The 15,386-nt window shown below is 39.0% G+C and overlaps 1 protein-coding gene across 1 annotated transcript in view; it reads left to right on the forward strand.

Annotated features, from left to right (window-relative positions):
* The window catches only part of ddc (dopa decarboxylase), a 41,153-nt gene that overhangs the window by 21,339 nt on the left and 4,428 nt on the right, over positions 1–15,386 (forward strand). The window contains exons 8-13 of the mRNA XM_088326068.1: positions 1,300–1,394; positions 7,025–7,092; positions 9,468–9,544; positions 12,165–12,184; positions 12,289–12,387; positions 14,510–14,611. Coding sequence (XP_088182194.1) covers positions 1,300–1,394; positions 7,025–7,092; positions 9,468–9,544; positions 12,165–12,184; positions 12,289–12,387; positions 14,510–14,611 — 461 coding nt within the window. The remainder of the gene's footprint in view (positions 1–1,299; positions 1,395–7,024; positions 7,093–9,467; positions 9,545–12,164; positions 12,185–12,288; positions 12,388–14,509; positions 14,612–15,386) is intronic.

A 15,386-nucleotide genomic window follows, 5' to 3' on the forward strand; every position in this document is an offset into this window, starting at 1 on the left:
AAATTGTTTGAAGTATCGTATTTTCACGAACATCGGGCGCACCGTGTTAAAAAGCACAGTCTCCTCAGGTGGTTCAATTTCTGTAATTAACATACACAGGGCGCACCGCAAGATAGGGCGCAGGTACCCTCCCCTGCGGCCGCCCTACAACAACACCGACAAGCATACAAGTATGCGTATTTGAAGATAGAGAGGGAGCGAATCAGAGTTTGGTTGTGGTTGATTTAAGTATTGATTACAAATTAAAACACATGGATAAAACTATTTTCTTAAATAGCACTGTAGTCTTCTTTCACTTCTGTGTTTTGCTAGATAGTTTGTTTTTCACCCTCCTCCACTTGAGAACCATCGATTCATTGTCCTTCAATTCTCTCAACCTGCTCGGTTTCCATGTTCTTCCACATAGCGTAAAATTCAACACCATGGCGGACAAAAGAACGAAAAACATTCAATGGAGGGAAAGTGAGGTTTTGGATATCATTGATATTTAGGGGGGACAACTCTGGTAGTACAAAAGCCTTTAAATTCTTAGATACGCTATGGCGATAGAATCCATGTGTACTTCCGCAAACAATGGCTGCATTGTGTGTGAAGTCACAGGTGCTCTTCTGCGCAAGTGAGACATAGCAGCGCTCACAAAGGAGACACATAGAAGTCACGTATAGTTGGAAATGTGAAAACACCGGATATCACCTAGAAATCGGTCTGCAGTGTGAACCTAGACTTATAGACACGTCCACACCTCACCCTTTTGCAGTGATGCCCACATTTTCCACACAGCCTCATATTTTGTTTTGTCTTTGTCTCTTTCCCGATTTTTGCGAGTCATTAGGTGACCAAAACTGCCCATTCTAACCCTTAATGTTGAGTGCCAATCAGGGCGGCAACGGGTACCAAGAAGGTATGACTCGGCCGAGGTTCAAACCTGTGACACACCAGTCTTGGGGCGGGAACCCACACAGCCTCACGGTGTCTCAGCAACGTCTGTCACTTTACATCACACACACGGCACACCGCACTATAGGGCGTGCCGCACAATTTGAAGACAATCTGTTTTTTATGTGTGCCTCATTGTCGTGAAAATACGGTAATTACTTTGAGATGTAAAGAATTTGGAGTTTCGATGTGCATAGCTAAAAATTGTTTGGAAGTGAATCGCAGGTAGAGCTACGATAATATACTGTGTTATCATGACAACATAGGTGAACATTATTGATCCGCATGATCAATACTTCATTGTTTGTTCACCTCTGCAGTTAATAAACAATCTATAATATTGTTCTTTGTCTGCTCTTGCAGGTAATGAGCAAAACATGTGGATGCATGTTGATGCTGCATATGCCGGGAGTGCATTTATCTGTCCTGAATTTCGGCCTTTGTTGAATGGCATTGAGGTATGTGAAAAATCAACACAATATACAGTAATCCAAGGCTATAACGCAGTTTCACGGTCTCACTACTTCATGGATTTTCAGTATGCATTGTGTTCGGCGTTGTGATTGGCTTAGAGGGCAGGAACCTTTTTGATCCAAAGAGCCATAATAGCAAAACATTTCGATTTTTGGGGGCAGAGATAGCAGTACAATTTATTTGCAGACAAATTTCAGCAAAAACTCCAAACCTGCTTTCCAGAAAAAAAATTAATTTTTCACACCGCATTTAAAAACTCCAGCCTTTATATACTGGACCGAACCCATTTCACTTACAATTGAGGTGCCGGCAGCCCTGTACATCAGTGCTGGGTCTTGATATTTTTATTTTTCCGGTTCATGAGCTACATGGACAAAAAAAATGTTCAAAAATGAATCATTACTTCTGAGGAATTAAATAAGATAGTAGAATGAGAATTTTATCGTGTATTAAACACATTAATATATTCATCTTACTCGTGATTTTTTGACAGGAAATACAACAAACTAAATTCCAATTTTTGTACAAAAAATGCTATCCGGCTACATTTTTAGCTTTATATCTTTTTTTATTCCTACGTTGTAAGCTATTTAGAAATCTAGCTAGCATTTGACCTTTTTGCCAGTTATCACGCTAAATTTTGGCCTCCTTTCTAGCTTACTATCTGGCTATGTTTTTTAGCTTTCTATCTGGCTGTTTAGAGTGCTTTTTACTCTTTTATCTAGCTATCTCGCTCCCTTTTAGTTTTATACCTGTTTCCCTTATAGCTAACTATCAAGCTATCTTTTTAGGCATTTAGCAAGCTATCTAGCTAATTTGCTATTTTAGAAATGTATATCAAAGTGGGTGCCTTTTGCACTAATGAGTAGCTCCCAGCTTGAAAAAGGTTGGACACCCCTTAGTTAAGGCAAAGCAGAATTGGAGTAACACAGATGAAATTTCCACGAGTAAACTTTTATCTCCGAGCCATATGTACTCATGAAAAGAGCTGTATAGGGCTTACGAGCAATAAGTTCTCGAACCCTGCTCTACAGCAAGGCCTCATCACCACAAAGCCTTAAACTGACAATCTCTCATTCCAGCCTGCCCTCACTCATCAATACACCCTGGTAATCATGGGGCACAAGAATTTCCCATTCATTTCTTCAAATTGACTCGTTGAATTGCCTGCCGCAGGCTCTTCGCTTCGCCTTAAACAGGAAAGACGCACGCTTCAAAAAAATCGATGTGAGCAAGAATATTTGTCCGTCCAAAGGTCCAATTACATGTTGCAATGATTTTTACTATTTTGAGTGTATTATTTCAGGATGAGTACATCAAAAATCATCTAACTTGGTTGTGCTTATCCTGAAATACAGAAAATATGCTCAGTTAACATCTCTGTCCGAAGTTGCCATGTGTATTGTGAGTAGACCTAAGAGACGCGTCTCCTCTGAAAGTCTGAAGTCGTGAAACACGGTTTTAAAGTGCAATGTCCCTGTTCTAAGTGCAATACCCCGGTTTGTGACTGCAATATCCCTGTCAAGTGCAATATTCTAGGTATGTACAGTTTTTATGTAGGATGTTACATACAGTTTTGGGATCGTATTAGATGCTCTTATCTCGGTTCTAAAACAGTTATGGAGAAGAAGTATTTTATTGCAGAAAAGTTCTTTATTTATTTTTGTACTGTTTAAGGTTTTACATTGTACTGTTTACATCGGACACTGTGGTTAGCAGCACAGGATCTCCGCAGGGGACCGTGCTCTCTCCATTCCTATTCACTCTGTATACAACGGACTTTAAGTACAACTCTGAGTCCTGCCACGTGCAAATGTTTGCCGACGACACTGCGATCGTGGGATGTATCAGAAATGGGCAGGAGGAGGAGTACAGGAAATTGATTCAGGACTTTGTCCGATGGAGCGACGCAAACCACCTGCACCTGAACACCACCAAGACCAGGGAGATGGTGGTGGACTTCAGGAGAACCAGAACTCACCCGGTTCCTGTAACCATCAAAGGAGAATGTGTAGAATTTGTCCAGACCTACAAATACCTGGGTGTGCAGCTGGACAACAAACTGGACTGGACTGCCAACACAGAAGCTCTATGTAGGAAAGGGCAAAGCCGACTTTACTTCCTCAGAAGGCTGGCCTCCTTCAACATCTGCAAAAAGCTCCTGAAAATATTCTATGAGACAGTTGTGGCAAGCGCCCTCTTCTATGCGACAGCGTGTTGGGGAGGCAGCGTCAAGAAGAAGGATGCCTCTCGTCTCAATAAACTGGCTAGGAAAGGGAGCTTTGTTGTGGGCAAAGAGCTGGACAGCCTAACAACAGTAGCTGAGAGACGGGCACTGGAACAGCTGCGGTCAATCATGGACAATCCATCGCATCCACTACACAGCATTATCTCCAGACAGAAGAGCAGTTTCAGCGACAGACTGCTGTCACTGTCTTGTACTACGGACAGACTGAAGAGATCTTTTCTTCCTCATGCCATGAGGCTCTTTAACTCCACCCGGCAGAGTAAAGGCCCACATTAAACCACACCACCTACATTGGATATTACCGAATCTTACTGCAATATGTATTCTGTGTAGCACTATTTAGTTACTCTATATAACACGCTACAGTGGGCATTTGCACGTCACACTGGGTATTTGTATATTGTATTCTTTTGGCTTTATTATTGTACTGTTCTCAGCTCAGGGATGCTGCTGGAAATGTGAATTTCTCTTCGGGGATGAATAAAGTATCTATCTATCTATCTAACTATCTACTTATTTACACTTGACCTCATTTCGATAACTTTGAGCAATTTAAGATTTTTCAATTGTCACAATCACTGCTTACAGTTTTAAGTGCAATATCCCGGTTATGTAAAGTTTTACTTTCGATGCTCTTCTCTGAATTCTAAAACAGCAATGCGGAAAAAGTATTTTGTTTGCAAAAGAAGTATGTATTTTATTGCAGAAAAGTTCTTTACCTGATTCATTTTTGTACTGCTAAAGGTTTCGCATTATATCGTTTACTTATTTACCCTCAACTTCATTTCCTTCGACTACATTTTAAGTTTGTGCAACGGAGAATTTTTCTTCATGTTGACTTCATGTTTAAGTTCAATTTCACTTGGTTCAATTACAATATCCCGGCTGTGTATACAGACGCTGCCCTACTAACATAGGTTCCGGACGATCATTCGTAAGTTGAATTTGTTCGTAAGTTGCTACAGTGCTATATTTTGTATGTTAAAGGTTTATAAAAGTATGTTTAAGGCTTGTAAAAGTAAACTGTATGGTTTCGTACTAAAAAAAAGCAATATTCCATGAAACAATATGCTCCTTAAAGATAAATAAAGAGAAGATTAACTTTCTTTTGGAAGATGGGCTTCAAGAGTTCTGCCCAACTTCCTCCTCCATGGTAAAAAGTAGCCGGAAAAAAGTGATCCAACCATTTTCTCAACCGCATCAATATTCCTCATTCCACTTTCATTTCAAAAGAAATGGCTCGCCTCTTCTTTGCACTTTACTACAACCATATAGAATGGATGCATGAGATATTAAACAATAAAAATGTCAAAGTTCTTACTGCGCTGGAGATACAGTATAGAATGTTGACACACAAACTAGGAAGAGGAAGCGGATCATTTTTCGCCAGTATCAGCGGAAAGAAGCACAACAATAATGTCCTATACTCGGAAGAAAGTGCACACAATACAAAATCTCCCTTTGGCTATGACATCCCGAAAAAATGTTCGTATCTACCGTTTTTCGCAACTTGAATGTTCGTAAGTAGAGAAGCGTCTATAGTTTATTTCAGATATAAATACTTTATACTAGAGCTGAACCCATCATAGATAGGTTTTTTTCTCTGTTCATCAGTTTTATACTGTGTATATATTTTTTCCAACTGGAGTGCAATCGTAATCTTGTTGTAGAAATACATTAATAAAAGGGGATTCTGATCTGATTTTAAAAGGCCCGACTGAAACCCCATTACCCTTTGGATAGTTATTGTCGTCACACGATGTTGCCACAAAACGTAAATCGAGGAATTAACAACACCAAAAGACAATTGATAAATGTTACTAAGTCTTTTTTGTTCAAACAAATACAAATTGTATTCATGTATTCCCATTCTTAAGACTTTCAAAATTTGTATTCAAGACCTTTTAAGGCCTTATTTTTAGAATAATGAATTCAACGCTTTTTAAAAAATGTCAAGGATCCGCAAGAACCCTGTATTTACTGTCACATACGTGTAATGTCAGAGAGAGCCTTCCCACTGCACTTGCTCTTTCCAGCCAACAAATGGCTGCACGGCTCAGAGAGAAGCTGCAGATGCAGAGATAAGGCTCAAGTCATTTCCTGGGGCATTGTTAGACCTTTACATATCTCTCTTTACTAGACACACGTTTTCAAACAACAGAAGGACCAAATGCCATGTACAAAAACTGCATAAGAGCTGTTGCGAATAATATCGTAGGAGAAAAAAAAAGAAAAAACGTGAAATAGGCCTTTGTAGATAATTGATGGTTTGGTTGCTAAGGGTGAGGGACGAGCCACCATTAGGTGGCATGGCAACTGTCTGTAGCACATTTTTTCCTTTTTTCTAGGGCTCTTATTGGATCAGATTGGGTTTAGGGAGGATATTACAAAAAAAGGGAAACAAGACAATAAGACAGATAAGAGTCTACGCAAAGCTAATGTTTGCCTTCTATTTGGAAGGAAGATGTTGTCAAGGGACCACAGGTATCAAACGTGCATCTTGCGGGCCAAATCAGGCCCACCAGGGGTTTTAATCTGTCTTGCGAGACATTGCCGAAAGGCGTACAAGAGAAAAATGAGCTGCAGTTTTAAATATGTCCAGTTGATATCGCCATAGCCCACAGGGCTGTTTTTTTCTTTCTTTTTTTTCTCTCCTTTTATTTTTTCCTCTTTCTCTCTCTCTCTCTTTCTCTCTCTCTCTCTTTGTCTCTCTCTTTCTCTCTCTCTCTTTGTCTCTCTCTCTTTCTCTCTTTCTTCCTATTTCATTTTCTTGATCTCACACTATTTCTCTCTTTTTCTTGCTCTTTCTCACTTTCTCTTTCTCTCTCTTCTTTTTTCCGTTTATCTCTATTTTTCTCACTTTCTTTTTCTCTTTACTTCTTTCTCAATTTTCTCTTTTTGTATCTTTCTCTCTTTTTCTGTATTTTTCTTCGTTTCTCTCCATATTGTGCTCTTTCTTTATTGTACCTTGTCTATCTTCCTTTTTCTTTCCTTGTTTTTCTAGCCCTCTGTACTTCTCCCTCTCTCTCTCTGTCTCTCTCTCTTTCTCTGTCTTCCTTGTTCTCTCTCCTTTTTTCTTTGATCTCTCTCGTTCCTTCTGTCTTCCTGTCCGTCCGTCTGTCTTTCTTTCTTTTTTCAATCTTTTGTTCTCTTTATTCTACTTGTCCGGCCCCCATGATATATTTTTGTACGTAGCATGTGGCCCCCAACTTGAAGGAGTTTAAATTAGACATAAACAAAGTTCATGGTTAATTATTTTAAAGAATCTGCAGCAAAATGTGTAAGCCTTTTAAAAAGGCTGTGTAATCCTGATGCTTGTGTTACTCTTAAAAAGCAAACAAAGTCTCATATACATTTGTCTTACAGTTTGCCGATTCTTTCAACATGAACCCGCATAAATGGCTTCTGGTCAACTTTGACTGCTCTGCCATGTGGTAAGATGTTTTCATTTTAAATTTGAATTAGTAGCATTTATATGTCAAATTGTAGTATGTTTTATAAAGTTTACATTATAAAGATAATTAGTTATATTGACTCAATTGCCTAAACAGAAAGTATGAGATTTATGAGAACTTGATTTAACCCTTTCTGGGCTGCGTTAAACGAGTGCTCGACGTTGGTAGTAATATGTCACCTTCGCGCATGCCAAATGTCCGCCTTTTCACGTGTTTTCACTGAGCTTATCAGTAGGGTTTGTACAGGTGCTTAAAATCATTGAAATTGCTTGAATGTTGTGTTTTCAAAGTCAGGAAAATGCTTGAATTTTGGGTATAATAGTTCCACGAGGTTAAATGCGCCGGCTCTCCCCTTTATGGAGCCCTGCACCCACTTATGTGGGCCCCACTATTTGAGAACCATTGTCCTAACCCAATTTCTGAAAACTGGGAACAGTGTGATAAGGACAAACAGACAAGCAGCGATTCGTATTACTGATTATTAAAGAAGCGATGGAAATTTCTAAGTGCAGAGACCCCTTGCTACCTTGCACTTCGGTTATTTCTGGTTCACTCCTTCGTGCATTTTTAAATGAATTGATTTTGTCTTTGTTGTCATTGATATCATTGTATCATGCATTGTGTTCAGCGGGGACAGATTAGGGTGGGCGCTCTGCGTTGGGTGGGTATGCCTGTATGTGTGCGCGGCCCTAATAGGCTGATGTATTGCGTCAGTCAAACAGCAAGTGGGCGCTGCCCCTGTAAACAAACTTGAGAAGCATAGCAACCGCTAGCTTTTGGCACATTGTTTTATTGAAAAGAGATCCATCAATTAAATTTGCCTCAAATATCATAGGAAAAGTAATTACTTTTACTTCCCAAAAATATTTGAAATATTTTGTCCTCTTTATTTCTACATAAAAGTTGTGTTTACTGTACATAGGTTGTGGATGTAAGCTTTAACCATAATAATTATAATTTGGATCTGGATAAAGACGATTTTTGAAGTGATGAAGAAGAAGAATGAAGAAGAGTAATGTTTTTGATACTAGCAGTGAAGCATTTCTTTTTCTGGCACCATGCACTTTGTTAAAGGGACAGTGTTTTATATTTAGTGCCTCTTTGTGGTAAAAAAAAAAAAAGGTTCCATTCAGTAAAAAAAACATTGATTTGAATAATAGGTAAAAACACAAGCACTATCATGCAATGCTAATGTTTATGATAAATCATAGGCCGAGAAATTTGTATTTTGTTTACATCCTTGAATCCCGTTGTATCACTGACCCTCGCTCGTACCAGACAACACAACGTCGTCTAGTGTTTAAAATTTACACATTAAGCGTTGACAACACTGAATCGGGATGATTAATGAAATGTTCAGAAAGCATTTCGCCTTTTTTAGGATATACACAATGCAGAACGAAAGTAAACATTAACTCATGAAACAAAAACAGAGCCATTAATCTTTTAATTACAGTCAACTAAAATAGTTCTAGTAAACCCATCCAGGTTTGAGATGTGTCTTTAGAAATAGAAACTTAGCTAGATGGCTTGTTAAATAGCTAAAAACAAAAGCTAGAAAGGTAAACAGGTAAACAGGTAAAAAAACTAAAAGGGAGTTACATAGCTAGCTAAAAGATTAAAAAGCCAACCAAATAGCCAGGTAGAAATTTAACGAACGCTAGATAGCTAGCTAGAAAGGAAGCCAAAATTTAGCTTGATAACTAGCAAAAAAGGATGAACATTTGTTAGATAGCGTGCAGAAAAAAGTAAAAAGCTAGCTATATAGCTTGCCGAATAGCTAAAAGGTGGGCTGATAGCTAGCCATAAAGCGAAAAAGGGAGCCAGATAGATAGCTAAAAAAAACTGCACATTAGTTCCTTATCCTTTTTATAGAACCTATAAATTGGAATTGTCTTTTTCCTGTAAAATAAATCAATATAAATATGAAAAAATACATAAAATTTGTCCTATATATGAACAGATTTTAATCTTGTTCTCCTATTATTTTTTTTCAAATAATTATCAATACTCAAATAGATTTTTGGGTCCATAAAACCCATGAACTGAAATGTCTTATATGAATTTTAAAATAACAAGTTATTATATGTTGTAAATATGTTATTACCAGGTTAAATATTAAAACCTGGGGGTTTGATAGATTTAGTCAACTAATAAAAACAATAATCTACTTAAAAAACACACAAAGCAATGGTTAGTCATTTTTAGAACAGGTCCGCGGGCATCTCAACTGTCCTTATGGGGCACCACGTAGAAGCCCCCTGGTGTCCAGAATTGTTTTGTCGAAAGTAATTAGGGTAAAATATTTTGCATACTGGTGAAAAGATGTTTGACTTTGAAAATCTTACTAACAGGGTAAAGGAAAGGCAGGACATGATTGGAGCCTTCAAAGTCGAACCGCTCTACCTGAAACATGATAATCAAGAGTCCGGTAAGTTCATATTTCTTGAACTAGAGTTTCTGCTTTTTCTTAAAACATTGAGAAAAAATGTCATTAGAATTAACATGAGACTGTTCAACAATCTACAATTTTGGGTGGATATTGTATTTTTACTGCCTTTATACTGAAAGTTATATATTAAAGGATTATAAGAAAGACCCATTTCAATCAAACAAAAACCTCATTTCATTCAATCCTGACATTTCGGTATTATTGGTGTTTATTCTATCGCCCTTCGCACAAGCGTGACCTAACCGCGTGACGACACCATGGTGGACGGCATTAAACCGTAATAAACACTGTGTAGGGATTTTTGTAGCTTTGATTTTGCAAATCATTAGGATTGAGACAAATGATTTTTTACTTCTTTGCTTCTTGGTGTTGCTTGTGCTCCACCATAAATCTTTTTTTTCTCGGAAGGATGCAAGAATTTCCTACACTGATAACAAAAATAAATTACGTTATTACTTTGAGTTCTTTGAGTTGTTTTCTGATTTACTAATCCCAAGAAAATTGATTCAATGAATAAAATAGAATAGAATAGAATAGAATAGACCTTTATTGTCATTGTTACAAAATGGGTTGAACATATTGTGACAACGAAATTGGGCGTGGCACTCCAAGTTCACATTTAAGAGTGAACTGCTGGGCCTTCCCTACCACCGCTCTGGTGTTTGCAGACAAGGAGAGGTCATCGGAGATGTGCACACCCAGGAATTTGAAAGAGTTGACTCTCTCTACACAGTCCCCTTTTATAATGAGTGGTGCTGGGTTCCTGCCTTTCCTCCTGAAGTCCAGTATGAGTTGTTTTGTTTTTGTGGTGTTCAGTATGAGGTGGTTTTTCGAACACCACGTTGTCAGTGACTCCACCTCATCCCTGTACGCCGCCTCGTCCCCTTCAGAAGTGAGGCCGACCAAGGTGGTATCGTCGGCGTACTTAACAATTGTGTTTGTGAGGTGGGTCGGTGAGCAGTCGGAGGTATAGAGGGTGAAAAGCAGGGGGCTCAGAACACAACCTTGGGGGGAGCCAGTGCTCAGTGTCAGGGTGGGAGAGACGTCAGAGGTGATCGGATTCAGCTAGGTGGGGTAGGGGGGTAATTCTGTAATTGATGTTACTATACACACATGGTCCAATGTTTCCCCCCCCCTGGTTGCACAGTCCACGTATTGAATGAATTTTGGAAGTACAGTCCATATGGATGCCTGATTAAAGTCGCCGGCGACGATAAAAGCTCCGTCGGGGTGTGCAAGCTGTTGTTTATTCATAGCAGTGAGCAGGAGATTTAGCGCTATGCTATGCGATATTGGGTGAGCAGTGTCTGTCAATTATTCTGCTGTTATTGCACCACGCGTTATGCAGGTAAGCGCATAGTCCCGCACCCCTGTTTTTACCGGAGTGTTCGTTTCGGTCGTGCCGGTGAAGCGTGCGTCCTGCTAGTTGGATTGCAGCGTCGGGGATCCGCGGGTGAAGCCAAGACTTCGTGATCACAAAAATACTGCAATTTCGTACAAAGCTGTTGGTAGCGTTCCACAGCTCAAATTCGCTGATTTTGTGAACGATGGATCTGGCGTTGGTCAGAACTATCCTCGGAAGTGCTGGTCTGTATGGTAGCCTTCTTAGCCTCGCCGCTAGGCCTGACCGACAGCCTCGTTTTTGCCTTCGCTCCCTCCGCCATCTCCGTCGCTTGTCGGGCGGGCGCATCACACAGTGAGATCCCGGTGGTCTCTGTATATCCCTCGGGATGTTGTGGGTGTTATTGTAGTCGTGAAAGGAGTCGAAGTTTAATCTTAGTCCCAGGTTAATAATTTCCTGGCGATTGAGGCTGTTTGTTGCCTGAGCAAGTAAATGAACCAGGCCCTGTGAAATAGGACACACAATTTATTAAAGCTGTAAATCAATGAAAAAAAAGGAGGGGAAGTGCCGGGGATTATGTTAAGTTTTCGACCGCTGAAAAGTTACTACAACAAAAAGGAAGTTTCCCGCTAAAATGCTAGTCAATTTGGAGGGATTCCCTTGCATAGAAAAAAACCCTGCTCATTTCCACGAACCAACAAACATGGTGTTAAATCTGAAACTGCCCTCTTACTTTTTGATGCGCAGATATTTGGTCTCGTGCCAAATAAATGAGAAATTTGCGCAATGTTCTGTACTTGAGAATGCCCCTCCAATCGACATAATTACGTACGGTGAGAACATTATTTTATCAATACATAGCCTTGGACATTTTAATTACATTCAAATCTTCATGTTATCAGATTTCATTATGGTACATGGTGAATTGGTACCTCTGGAAACTGTCCAAAAGTTGGAAGAAGGTGGAAGTCATTTTTGTGCTGGGCTTATTTTCCCTACAACTGGGTATGGCCAGTATATAGTACACAACAACATCCAAAAATCTATACAGTACTATTCAACACAATGTTCCCTCTAAGCTGCGCGTGTGCGCAATGGCGCATGGCCCAGACTTTGTCCACGGACAAGAAAATCTATCCACCACATAAAAATCAGGGCTTGGTATTGTGAATTCAGTAGCAAATTTAGCCCAAATTCGTAATTTCTGTGTGTTTGTGTATGAAAATTCTAATAAATTATTTATTTGTACATCAACAGGGCTAGTGACAGATTATAGGGTAAGAACATGCTATCTTTGTGCCTAAAATTGTAATGAAATAATGATTGAATTATTGCGGCACATGCTTTTCATGGGGTGTATCATTTGCCTTTTTCTTTTCAGCATTGGCAGATTCCATTGGGCAGACGATTCCGATCCCTCAAAATGTGGTTTGTCTTTCGCATGTACGGCCTGCAAGGATTACAGGCTCATATACGCAAGGTATTCCTTTAGACCCAGTTGGTTGCTGCTTCATAATATTATACAGAGTATTACAGAGTAATATAGAGAGCTACCTGACGTTGGGTGGTTGGTGGTTGGATCCCTTAACCACTAGGGCCGTAGGAGCACCATTTCCTGTCTAGCCCTGTGGCCTCCATCCCAACCATAACCAGGCTGGAGGAGTAACGGAATACATGTAATGGCGTTATGTTATAAGGATACAATTTTTCCAAAATTTGTATTCTGTTACACAAAAAAAGGACCAAATTACAGGTATAATTTGTAAAAATCAGTATTACTTTGCAGGATTACAATTTTATTTCAAAGCATTTTATGTTGCTAATATCTGGTATGGAATAGTTTTAACCCTTTTTATTCTTTTACTTGTTTGCATTAGCTTTGTTTACATTCGCCATGTCCGTTCGCTCCTCTCTCTCTCTCTCTCTCGGCAGTCTCATTCAAATTCTACACATGCAGCACACTCTTGACCCGTGAAGCTGCCCAAGGTGCCTGACTAAAAAACATGACTATATTGCCAAAAACATTTCAAAACTAACACAAAAGTGCCATTTAATTAGGTACACCTAATGAGATATCAGCAAACAAGTATAAACAAATAAAATAACATGAATTTAAATTATGAATGCAATTTAATGCCTGGGAGCATGTGCCCTCTTGCACAACGTCTCTCCAAGTATATATTCATTCACTTCATGCATGCATTTATTCACGTGTGTCTTACATTTACATACTACGGACGCTGCCTTACTTACGAACAAGATAGGTTCCAGACGATCGTTCGTAAGTTGAATTTGTTCGTAAGTTGCTTCAGCGCTATATTTCGTATGGAATGTATGTTTAAGGTTTGTATAAGTATGTTTCAGTCTTGTATAAGTAACCTGTATTGTTTTGTACAAAAAATAAACATTTCATAAAATATGTTCTGTAAAGATAAATGCGGTGAAGTTTAACTTACTTTTGAAAGATGCGCTTCAAGAGGTCCTCTTCCGTGGTAAAAAGTGGCCAAAAAAAAGAATTCCGACCATTTTCTCAACCGCATCAAGCTTTCTTATTCCATTTTAATTTCAAAAGAAACGTCCCGCCTCTTCTTTACACTTTACACCAACCATATACAACCATTTACACCGACCATATATAGATGCACGAGATATTAAACAATAAAAACGTCAAAGTTCACTGTTCACGTAGTATGCTTACACATGAACTAGGAAGTAGGAAGCTGTTTTTTTTTTTTTTACTGCAGCATGTATGCTGGATTACCTCTCACAGCGCCACACGCCGTTAGCGGCGGAAAGAAGCACTACAGTATCGCCCTGTACTCGGAAAAAGGTGTACACAGTACAAAATCTGACTTACAGCAATGTCCGGATATTTTTCGTCATCCCCCAAAAAATGTTCACATGTACCGTGGTTCGTAACTCGAATGTTCGTAATAGGGGAGGGTCTAAATACATAATGCACTCATAGATGAATTGGTTCTATCATTTCAATTACTGACACTTGAGAGAGAAGTCGCAGAGTGTGTTGTAAATTTAGAACCTGAACACTTTGAGTGTTTAAAACAGTATGGGGTTTTTAGTGTGCTCTTAATGCGATCTAATACAAAGTATATATTATCCACCATGCGAAAAAAAAAGTTTGTATTTTACACGATATTACGTGGTTAAAATGTGAGCACTTTTTTGTTCGACTACTGATCTCGGTTTCCTCTCTTTCTTTTTCAAGGTTACATCATTCATTTATTTTAAACCAAATTTGTTCATTTTATTTATATTCGGGATTTGATTTTTAATTAGCATATTTGGTCTTGATGTAACCCAATAGTAATCAAAAGTAATCAAGTAATTTGAATATTAAAGTATTTGGATTACGTTACTGATTACATCTAGAGGCAGAAACTCAGCAGGTAGAGCAGTTGTCTTGGGACCAAGGGGTCGCAGGTTTGATTCCCAGCTCCTGCGAGTTAAATGTAGTAGTTTACTTGGGCAAGTCCCTGAACTCCAAATGCATAGCTAAAGTATGGCTAAAGTATGCAATGCATGGCAATATTTAATTCTTTATAGATATTGAATTATATGTCCTCCATTGTGTTCGTCATCAGCAAGTAGGCCTGGCCAAGGAGTTTGAGAGTCTGGTGAAAGAAGACAAGAGATTTGAGATCTGTGCTGACGTCATCATGGGACTGGTTTGCTTCAGGCTCAAGGTAACAATACCCACCTTTAAAATATGTTAATGGAAGGAACATTTCTTAATTTATCTCAAGGTTCATACACCTTTTCATGGCAAAATTCAAGCTCTTTTCAAGCACTTTCAGTGTTTCAATTTTTCCACTACCTTTTATGACTAAAATAAAGCCACTATCTTGCTACTAGCTCATACTTTGTAATATTTTGAGCATTTCCTATCCATGAATTTTAATCTTTTGTGTCAATAGGCTGCTATAAACTGACTTGAATTCTGGATTCTGCTTCAACAATGAACATGCAGCTTGGCTACGTCACACTTGTTTACGAACACAAAAAGGGCTCTATAGGTGTTGGTCAGGGATACCCTGCAAAAAATGGAACACTAATGATTATTATATAATTTGGTGCATATTGTTTCATCATTATTGATAATATATCATTCGAAAACAAAGAGACGACTCTTCTCAGTGAGCCAAGCCAAAAAAGCGGGATTTCAAATAAGAGCTGTCCTCTTGGGTGCAACCCCTAGAGTGCAGTTACGATTCACATGACAACACCATATTGACAATCCCCCAGAGCAGGCGCATCGGCGTCATTTTCATGCACTTTCTAAAAAAAAATGTCTTGATTTATTGTGTGGTATGTGAATCAGAATGCCAAGAAATATAGCAATGGCAACAATTTTGTTCAGGTTTGCAGACTGGACCCAAACGCAAGACACTCAAGCAGAGTTTTAACAGTTTATTAGAGACAACAGGGATGAACCAATAGCGTTCCGCATACGGGAAGAAA

Source organism: Urocampus carinirostris, chromosome 2 (genome assembly GCF_059441175.1).
Source record: "Urocampus carinirostris isolate Australia breed hairy pipefish chromosome 2, RoL_Ucar_1.0, whole genome shotgun sequence".
NCBI classification, from domain to species: domain Eukaryota; kingdom Metazoa; phylum Chordata; class Actinopteri; order Syngnathiformes; family Syngnathidae; genus Urocampus; species Urocampus carinirostris.